We start from the raw sequence: 11,206 nt of genomic DNA on the forward strand, positions 1-11,206 counted from the left end.
GCTAAGGTAGGAACCTACATACCAATATATATATATAGCCCGATTTTCATGCATGATTTGAATTGTTTAAATAGGAAATAGTTAGTTGAGTATCAACCATGCATGTATATATGATATTCATGTTTTGAATCAGATTTCCTCGCTATAAACTATATATATAGCTAGCTTTAAGTGAAATGGGTTTTCTGAAAATCGTAGCGAGGGTTGTTTCTTTGTTAAAGATGAAAAACCTGGTTTTGGGAAAGGTTCAAGGCCTCTTGTCCCCGAAAGGAGACAGAGATGGATTTTGCATCAAGGGTAAGATTTACCCGGTTGTTTGTAACTAGGTGGGAGGTTCCGATTGTTCCCCGGATGGTTGTGTTATTTACATGATTCGCCGCTTTGGGAATCATCGGTTGTTATTTACTATGACCGGGGTTGTTCTACTCGATTTCGAAATCTAGGAACTCACACCTACATAATCAACAGTTTTAAAAGAAAAACTAAGTATGTAACTAGAGTATTTGAAAACAATCGAATAATACAGTATATATATAGATATTACTATGTTTATCACGAGGAGATTTAGAAAAGGAACCGTGAATTCCTATAAAGAAGGAACCGTTGTCGATTCCTGAGGCGTAGTTCGCCTAGGATTCCAACTGCGGGTGTACACCTTTCGAGGTGGTGGGCCACCTTTAAAGGGATGCATCACCGGATGTAGTCCGAATTCCTTTTCTAAATAACCATGCTTTATGGTGATTAGCTTGAGTGGGGTTACATGTTACCTCGATGAGGTTTAGACGCCGGAGTGAGAGTTTAGTCCACTCCGGATGTGTGTATCCCCCGAAAGCGGTCTGGTATGTCCGAATCGGTTGACCACCGTATTAGGTGACGTTCCATATGGGTCGTGGTCACTTGTTTGGGGATTTTGTGTAATCTGAACAACAACCATTTCAAAAAATCGAAAACAACCATGGTTCACACTAAGTACCGAACCGAGATTGCCCTTTTTGGGAGAAATTACCCGTCGTTTCTAATAGGATGCAGCCACACATAGTTGTATGATGATTGTGAAAACTCTATTTTGAATATCAATGAAGCATGTCGAGATGATTTCTCGCTAGTTAGTGATGTATATATACATAATCACAATATTTGAATACTATTATAGAACCCCGCATGTTTTAAAAGTTTTCTATAAGTAGTCTATTTATCTATGTGTTTTATGGGCATTTTGTTTGCTCATCCTTTAACATTTCGACGAATGGAGGAGGAGGGTTTCCCTAACCCTAGTGATGAAACATGGTGATTTGGGAGGATTCCCTTATGCTTGACGAGAGGCGCAGAGTCAAGGTTATATTTGATTAGAGATGACCTAGGTTATTCTTTTGTCAGTATATAATGAGCCTAGCTCTTTTCCTTTGGTTGTATAGAAAGAGACTAGTTTCTTTTGTTGTATATATAGAGAGCTAGGTCATTTTGATGTAATAATTGTATTTGGCAACGTTTATATCGTCATATCCCCGTAGTAGTTAGAGTTAAGTGTAGTATATATGGTTGTTGGATGTGTATGGTTGTTGGAAGGGAATTATAAGATGTCCGGGGTTTATGACAGTTATGACAGGTTTTTGGGTTTAATTAACGCCGATCAAACAAAGGAAACTCTGCAAAATTTCGGTAGAATCGGGATAGGTGTCTCCGCTAGAGATTCATTCCACGCCCCTGGATGTTTTTGGTCTTTTAAACCGACTCGAGGGAGCAGCCATGAGCTTTTTGCAATCGGGATGTTCCCCGGATGCTACAACCTAGATGGATAACATGCACGAATGGAGGATTACAACCATTTGGAGGGAAGGAAACTTCACGGCCGGACTTGCCGGGCCAAACAGGGAGTATCTTTGACGGAGAATGAGGAGTGTATCATCGTTGGTAGGCCAATCATAGGAAGCTCCATTCCAAACTTTTTTCCGATTTGTATGAATTTGTAATAGGTTATGATATAGACATGACTTGTAAAGAATGAAATAGAGGGCAAAGATGTTGCCCACTCTATACACCATCCCCTTTTGTACTTCTGTTACAGTTTTAATGAATTCAAACTTAAAAAAAAAAAAAAAAAAATAGGCTTTATCAAAGTTTGATGTTTTATTTTTAGGGTTAACTAGTATTACCCCCCCTACTAGATGAGCCAATTAGGATTTTCCCCCCCACTAGATGAGAAATTAGAGTCTCCCCCCTAAATACACAAAAAAAAAGAGTCAAAGTGGGTTGACCAAATTTTTTTTGTGTGATTTTTTTAGTTTCCCATCTAGTGGGGATCCTAATCGCTCATCTAAATGGAGGTAATACTAGTTCACCCCTTATTTTTATTGAGAGTGGTGCAAAAAATTTGAATGAGTGATTAATATAATTTTTATATATATCTCATAGCTCTATATAATTGCTAATATTTTTTAGGGTGAACTAGTATTACTCTCCCCACTAGATGAGCCAATTAGGATTTCCCCCCCCACTAGATGGGAAATTAGGGTCTCCCCCCTAAATACATACAAAAAAATTTTGGTCAACCCACTTTGACTTTTTTTTGTGTGTTTTATTTAGAAGATCCCAATTTCTCATCATCTAAATGAATCCTAATTGGCTCATCTAGTGGGGGTAATACTAGTTAACCCTATTTTTTATCCTGAGTTTGACCGTCAAAAGCTTATCAAATTTATCATCACCAATCAATCCATACAATGTATGGGCTCTAATTCATAAATTCCAGTCCATTGTGTTCACTGTACGTTAGATTGTTCGGTAGCTTTTGTCAAACTTTACTATTGTCAACTTCGTCTTCTTGGTTATAAGGGACACTTGGCACATAGCTATTCGGTCAATGGCTCAGGGACAGAAGGAAAATGTGTTTTTCAAAAGCAACGGTTTTTGGACTTGTGTGAAGAAGAAGAGAAGGCACAATTAGTTGTAGCCGGCCAGACGGCACCCGGTCCCACTGTATCCCAACTGGTATAAACGGGCGAATTTTCAAAGTTGGCTTCTAAACGACTAAGCTACCCCTCCAAAATATAATAATGTTATAGACGAAACTTTCAATTGAGATAAGGGTATATTAGACATTTAATATTCTCAGAAAACGTGTATTCTCTTCTCAGTTCTCACTATTAGCTTCCCCTCCAAAACTGAAAACAAAAATCCTCTCACTATCACAACTTCACATTTCACACTTGTTCAAGCCATGAGCTCCACCACCGCAGCTCAAATTCTTGACCACACCTCTACGTTCATCGATGAAGTGCTCTCAAACTCAGACCTTCGGAGCAGTCTATTCTCTACACTTAAACAAAAAATCCACCCTGACCAAATTATCTTCAAACCACTTAATGTGGCTACTGAGACAATCGAAAATGCTATCTCCACTACATCGGCTTCCACCCGATCCTCTTCTCTTCGTCTTTCAGAAAAGCTTCTACTCTCCTACCCTGAAAGCGCCTCCTCCTCGTTCCTTCTATCTTTAATATATGGCCTTGGCCAAAAAACAATTAATGCTGCTATATCTCTACTTGAAGTGTTCTACTTTGATCCTTTGTTAGCAAGGTCTGAAGTGGCTCCAATCATTTTTGAAGACCTCTTTCTCCTCCCTCTACTTCCAGTTCTACAATCCTTTAAGGAGCGCAGGTTAAAAATTCTAGCGTCAATAAGTAATGGAACAAGTAGAAAAAATAAGTCTAGGGATATATCGCACACAAAGTTGTTATCGGGTGTTAGTAAAGATCAAGGGGAGAAGTTGAAGGAATTAGAGAGGGACTATGAACAAGTATTAGATGACAACTGTAAAGTTTTTGCTGGGTATTTGAAGGAAGTACTGGAAGATGAGGATGGAGCTCGGTCAATCTTTCCACCGCCATTAATCTTAACAAGATTATCTCATGTACAAGTTGAATTTGACGTAAAACATAAGTTCAAGGTCAAAGAAATCGAAATGAGCAACGGGCAATATAATAATGTAATGTTACATTTTCTTTCTGACTCTACTGATTTTCTAAAGTATTTATTAGATTATTTTTTTTTTTAAATTTTATTCTGTGGAGAATTATAAGACTTGTTCAAATTATATAAAATACTCTTACGGAACAAAGTGAAATTGATATGGTAACTGGTAATTGACCACTAGAATTGCCAGTTGAGGATGTGGTCAATTCCTTCATATCTAAGTCGCATGAACATGTCAAAAGGAATTATTGACTTCTGGATGAAATTCATACAGTTTTGACCTTTGCATTTCCAACATTTATTTCAATTTCCTGTAATTTTGTTTTGTTTTTTTGAAGATTTGTGATATGTATACAAGCATAGTGAAACACCTAGATTAGATGGCTATGGACACTAACTTTTTGTGTGTTTGGCATAATGCATCTTTTCTGCCTGTTTAATTGTTTGACTATCTGTATTGGGCGTAGTTTACACTTTACAAGTTAGTTTAGATGTTTGTTGTTAATGGTTATGGAAGTCAATGGTTTAGATTCTTCCTCTTGTTAGGGCTCAAATATATTCAACTTCCAAGACGGGCCTGCTAATCAAATTGTTTTTGTTTTCTTTTCTTTTTTGCAATAAACAATCAAATTGTTTTTGTTGATGCATAGGCCCGTCATTTCCTTTAAATTGGAGTAAGGTTATGTCATTTTTTTATGTTTTTTTCTCTGCGGATTTGTTATTCTCTTGTGCAAAAGATGGATAGCTTTTTCAAATATTAAAATTCTTATTTCTGGGAGTTTTGTGAACTTGGGCAGCCAATATGGGCTGAAGCAGAAGAAGGGTCAAATGAATTCTATAGTAGCAGCAGTAGCACTAAGTCAAAGTCTCCCCGCATATATCCTCAAAGAGTTTCCGCACGTGCTTTTAGCAACCAAAGATCTACTACAGCTACGGGATTGAAACAATCACCACAATCTAAGTCAGATTACGAGTCCCAAGCTTCAGATAACATCTCAACTGACACTTCTTCAGAATTTGAACATGTGGTGAAGGTATGTTCATTGGTTGATACTTGCAAGAGAAGATAAAAACAAGAAAAACATTTTGGTCTCTTTGGACTGATATACCTATGCAACATTTTGAAATCTTCTGTTTCTCTTTGTTTAATTATTGTTATGTTTTGTAGGAAAATAACGGGAAAGTGGCATTGTTTAAGCCTAAAGAGACACAATTGCAGAAGCAGAAACAGCTCATCTCTACACAATCCAGCTGGTAAGAGTTTACAAAAATATTCACCCCCATTGTCTTGTTCTCTGATCTTCCTTATATCAGATTCTTCGTTATTTTCTCAGTTCTAAGGATTCTCTTATGGACGATTCTGAAAACCTGGCTAGTGCTGGGAAGCATACTCCTCCCAAGGACTTTGTCTGCCCCATAACTAGTAACCTCTTTGTGGATCCAGTGACCCTTGAAACTGGACAGACTTATGAACGAAAAGCAATCCAAGAATGGCTTGAAAGAGGAAACTCAACATGCCCAATCACACGCCAGAAGCTGCAGAATACTCAATTACCAAAAACAAACTATGTGCTTAAACGGCTTATTGCCACTTGGCGAGAACAGATACCTGCGTCGACCCAAATATTAACTGAGAAGCCACTCCTAAAGAATGACTCGTCATCCAATTTAATAAAACCATCAACTTCTCCGACCAGTGTAATTAGCCAAGCTTCAATTGATGGTACTTTTGGTGAGCTACGTCTTGCAATTACCAACCTATGTATGTCAGAAATCCTGGTTGAGTCCGAAACAGCCATACTCAGTATTGAACGGTTCTGGCAGGAAGGCAACATGGAGTCTGAGATTCAAAGCATGCTCTCAAAACCTGCTGTTGTAAATGGGTTTGTTGAAATTTTGTTCAATTCCGTTGATCCTCGGGTATTAAGTAGTACAGTTTTTCTCCTCTCTGAATTGGGATACAAGGACAAAAATGTGATCCAGACTCTTACCAGGGTTGATTCGGATGTGGAGTGTATTGTTGCTCTCTTCAAGAATGGACTTACGGAGGCCGTCGTATTAATTTATCTGTTGAGGCCTTCCACAATGAGCCTCATTGAGATGGACATGATTGATTCTCTTTTGACTGTTATTCAAAAGAAAGAGGAGGATACGTTTGAGATGTGTCTCAGGTCCAAAACGGCTTCAATTCTTCTCTTGGGACAGATTCTTGGTGGTGAAGATACCAATGTATCTTCCATTGTTCAATCTGTGGTTTCTTCAAAAGCAATTGAAGTTGTGGTTCGGAGTTTGGAAGCTGATTGGTCAGAGGAAAGATTTGCTGCAGTAGGGATTCTATTGAGATGCATGAAGGAGAATGGAAAGTGCAGAAACGTAATTGCTGATAAAGCTGAGTTAGCTCCTATTTTGGAGAGCTTTGTTGGAGCTAGTGACGGAGAACGATTTATGATAGTTCAGTTTCTCTCTGATTTAGTCAAGCTAAACAGGTACACTTCTCTAAAATATGCCAATGCAAATTCCTTATCATTGATTATATACTAGATTATCGAAAGCTGTATGCATCAATTATCTCCAGGAGAACATTCAATGAGCAACTTCCCATATCATTAAAGATGAAGGCTCTTTCAGTACAATGCATACTCTCCTTGTTTATCTACAAATGGCTCTCCAGGAGCAAGTTCCTGTTGTTGCTGGTCTTCTCCTTCAGCTTGATCTACTGGTAATACTTTACGCAGTTGATGTACGTACTTACAAAAGTTGCAATAACCCACAGTCCCAGACCTTGAAATTGAAAATTCCTGATTACTGCTTCATGATAGAATATTTGTCACTAACTGACATTTGCGACAAAATTGAACTTTATAAGAGTATGGAGATAGTGATAATGACTCAATGATCTCATGCTTTGCAGACGGAACCTAGAAAGATGAGCATGTACCGTGAAGAGGCCATTGATGCTCTAATATCATGCCTCCGAAATTCTAACTTTCCTGGTGCCCAGATAACTGCTGCTGGGACAATTGTGTCCTTCCAGGGGAGATTTTCGGCATCTGGAAAGCCCCTTGCTCGAGTTTTTCTCCTTAAACGTGCAGGACTTGACAAGGATTATAAGAATATTATGCGAAAAGAGAAGCTTGGCCTAACTGATGGAAAACCTGAGGAGAATATGGTAAGTAATGTTGATACACATATCCAGACTATTTAACATTTTGTTGACTGAATTGCAACTTATCAAATGTTTGTGTTTGTTTTTTTCTTTTCTGTTCTTACCAGATTAACATTTGATACTGGCTTTGTGCTGTTTAATTTGTACTAATGGTGTTTTAGTTGGCCTACATAGGAAGAAGAAAATGTTGCTGATGAATGGGAAAGAAGAATGGCGTTTGTTTTAGTCAGCCATGAGTTTGGTCTTTTGTTTGAAGCTTTAGCGGAAGGCCTGAGGAGCAGATATGCAGAGTTATCCTCAGCATGTTTTGTGTCGGCCACATGGCTCGCACACATGCTCACCATTCTGCCAGACACAGGAGTTCGAGGTGCAGCTCGGGTCTGCTTGCTCAAGCAGTTTGTCTCAATATTCAAGTCTGCAAAAGATCCTGAAGATAAAGCTCTAGCAATGCTTGCGCTTAGCAGCTTTATCCATGACCCTGGTATGTGACATAGTATTTTTTTCAAAAGTTTGATTTCCAAGGTTCATGTCTGTAAGTACATACTGTACATATGTCCATCTATGGAATACAATTTATATAAATAATGCTGAATATTAACTTAGTTGTTTATTTATTTTAAGATTCCTTTGGAGATCATTGTTTAGCTGTTTCATGTATCAGAAAGTGTAGTTTCTCGGTGAAACTTCATTTTAGGATTATCAAGTACATATAGAACAATTCTGTCCACACTTGACAGTGGTTACAATGTTCATATTTGTAAACTGCAGAGGGTCTCCGGGATTTAACTCTGCACATGAAGGATATATTGAAAGGTCTCAGAGAGCTAAAGAAGTACTCCAGCTTAGCATTGGAGATGCTCAAAATTTTCTCAGAAGCGCAGGACCCTGGTTCTGTAAGTTAATTGTATTCTAGTATCTCTTCAAGAAAATACAAAAGAAAAGGATCTCAAACATTTATCGAACCCTTTCGCAGAAGGACATGTGGAATCATAAAGATTTGTTTCAAGTGGATTGCAGCGGCAATGGAGAAGTGCTGTCAATCATTTGTTACAAGGATAAGATATTCTCTGGCCATTCAGATGGATCCCTTAAGGTAATAAGCTTTCCATTCTGGATTAGTTGTTGTTATCATTTAGAACCTCCTTCCAACAAAGTGAACGCAAAAGAGTTCGAGTTGTCACAATTATACTTTATTGGTATTCTTAAGGTCTGGAGTCATAAAGAAGGTCGTTTTCATCTCATCCAAGAAACTCAAGAACATTCAAAGGGAGTAAGTAGCTTGCAAATTATACAGTCTGGAGAGAGACTATACAGTGGTTCACTTGACAAAACCACAAGGGTATGTTATCTTTATTTGTTTATAACCTGAATTGGTTCATTTTCATTTTCAGGTTATTTATCTCTAAACTATAATTAACAGGTATGGGCTGTTGGGCAAGAATTAATCCATTGCATACAAGTTCACGATATGAAAGACCAGGTTCACAGCATGGTTGTTGCTAATTCCATCTCGTGCTTCATTCCTCACGGACCTGGTGTCAAGGTATAATCCTATGTCAACATCTTAAATTAATTGTAGACTAAAATCTATATTTCTGGCAATAAGGGTATTAACGTATAATCATACTTTTTCTTTCCAAAAATACCAGATGGTTGTAGAACCAACAACATTGATCATCAAAAAATTAGTCATATCATGGCCTCTTGCTTTCGTATATAAGTACAATAGAAAATAGAAGTCAAAGGAAAGAGTAAGATAGAGAGAAATAAATTGAATATGTTGTTAGATCGGCTTTATTTATTTCACAATCTCAAGTGACCATTGATCTTATCACTGAGGGATCAAAGGACTTTCTGTTTTACATTTTAGTTACAATTATGTATGTACATCATGTTTTTTGAGAATAATGAAGCTTGTCCTCGGGCTTTCTGCTCACATCAATGTGAACTAAAAAGTCTTTCAATGTGTGACTGAACTATCTTTTCTTTTATATTTCATTAGGTTCATGCATGGAGTGGAGAATCCAAGTTATTAAATTCGAACAAAAATGTTAAGTGCATGGAGCTTGTACAAGGGAAACTATATTGTGGATGTAATGATGGTAGCATCCAGGTACTATTTTTATTTTTATTTTTTTTGTATTTTTTGTATTTTTTTATATAATATATATAAATGAGAGGTGATGTAGTGTTCTCCTGCCGTAATGATTCAATTGCTTGAAAATGATCTATTTTATTTCTGAATCCAGGAAATTGATCTGGCTACTGGAACAATGAGTACAGTTCAAACTGGCTCTAGAAAATTAATTGGGAAAACAAGTCCTATCTACGCACTGCAAGTTTGTGATGGCATGATCTACTCAGCAAGCAGTTCCTTGGATGGAGCAGCGGTGAAGGTAACATCCAATTACCTGTTATGATAAGTGATAGTTTGACTTCCAGCCCTTGACTCCCTGCTCTCAATTAAATTTATGACACTCAACTTTCTATTTTTTTTTTTTTTTTTTTTCAGTGTTTTTTGAAAATCAAAATGTTAAAAACAAATATTGGGAGTGAGAATCCATTATACGAAGATCTCAGTATGAGGTTACGACCATAAAGGCATCCTAGAAGGTTTAAATATATAGAGTACAAAGTTAAATATGGGCTTCTACTTGGTGAATATCCGGTACTAGTGTACTACCTGGTCTACGCCTAAACTGTAAACCTCATTCTTAATTTTCATGTCTTGATTTTCAGTATTGAAGTCTTTAAACAACTAATCATTAAATATTCTGCTTACGGCTAATGGCCATTTTAGGTAGGATTTGATTAAGTGCTATGATATATGCATGTTAGTAGGTTACTATCCTTTAAGCTAATTTGAAATGGTTTAAAAACAAATTTCGCTCATTACCTGTGCCTCATTTGTTGATATCTTTCATGCTAAATGTGACAGTTGATAAATCGTGTGCTTATGGTTGTACAAGTGTTTAATACCTGTAAATTTTTCCATTCAAAATTTAGTAACTAATCCTATTACTTTTATCACAAAGTTATGGAGTGCTTCGGATTTTAGTCTGGTTGGATCACTGACATCAACTTTGGAAGTGCGTACAATGGCTGTAAGCTCGGAGTTAGTTTATTTGGGGTGTAAGATGGGGACTGTCGAAATTTGGTGTAAAGAGAAGCATACCAGAGTAGAAACACTACATACCGGAACCAATGGCAAAGTGATATGCATGTCTGTTGACGAAGATGAAGAAGTTCTGGTTATTGGAACTTCGGATGGACGGATTCAGGTAAATTACTTATTTCAGAGCTAAACAAGACAAGAGCAATTCAAAATAATCTAATACACGTTCTGTCTATCTATGGGGTGAAGAGTCATTATATTAACCAAATGCACAGTATTATACTGTTATATGGATTTAGCCCTAATGATGAAAATTGCATTACTCAGATGGTTCTGCAATTAACCTTTAACAACTCTTTTGTCAATACACAGGCTTGGGGACAAAGCTAAAAAGGGAATACTCATTCCATTTGGTTTTGTTTGATACATAATAACCATCATACGAAATTCTATAGATTACAGATTCTTTGACGTTTTCCAGAATAGCCTTGTTCGATAAATATACTCTTTAGTCCTTCTAATTGTACAGTTGAAGTCAAATTATTATGTTATTTAAGTTCTTATTAGGCCACTGGACTGTACTGTTTATTTGTAGTTCAATACAGAGTTCAACTTCGACACATAGTTCATTTATTCGGAGTAAATAGAAAAATACGTACATTTGTTTTCCAGTATTTGTCTCTGTCAGCATTTCGTTGTTTTGATTCAGTCTCTTGTGTCCACTGTCCATGAAGTATTTTTCCTGCAATCTATAGCTCATCAAATTCAGGTGAAATTAAGTCTACTGTTCCTTCTTCATATGGCTGACTGAAAAATGGATCCAGAATAAGGGTCAGATTGAATCCAGGTATGGCCTAGTGATACAGCGTAGGATGAACAAATGCAAACATAAATCACAAACAGAATCTAAGAACGAAAGAACACACAAATAACTTTATTACCACTGAACCAAT

At 37.1% G+C, this 11,206-nt stretch overlaps 1 protein-coding gene across 1 annotated transcript; it reads left to right on the forward strand.

Annotated features, from left to right (window-relative positions):
• The first annotated feature begins 2,924 nt into the window (after positions 1-2,924).
• Positions 2,925-10,924, forward strand: LOC147511396 (putative E3 ubiquitin-protein ligase LIN). The gene is given in 16 exon segments (XM_086603113.1): positions 2,925-3,985; positions 4,770-5,006; positions 5,141-5,226; positions 5,307-6,458; positions 6,548-6,567; positions 6,570-6,691; positions 6,884-7,141; positions 7,313-7,619; positions 7,907-8,031; positions 8,112-8,231; positions 8,346-8,477; positions 8,559-8,681; positions 9,141-9,251; positions 9,388-9,534; positions 10,174-10,419; positions 10,626-10,924. Coding segments are annotated over 16 exon segments (3,972 nt in total). The 5' UTR covers positions 2,925-3,217; the 3' UTR covers positions 10,644-10,924.
• The last annotated feature ends 282 nt before the right edge of the window (positions 10,925-11,206 follow it).

Source organism: Coptis chinensis, chromosome 3 (genome assembly GCF_015680905.1).
Source record: "Coptis chinensis isolate HL-2020 chromosome 3, ASM1568090v1, whole genome shotgun sequence".
NCBI lineage: Eukaryota > Viridiplantae > Streptophyta > Magnoliopsida > Ranunculales > Ranunculaceae > Coptis > Coptis chinensis.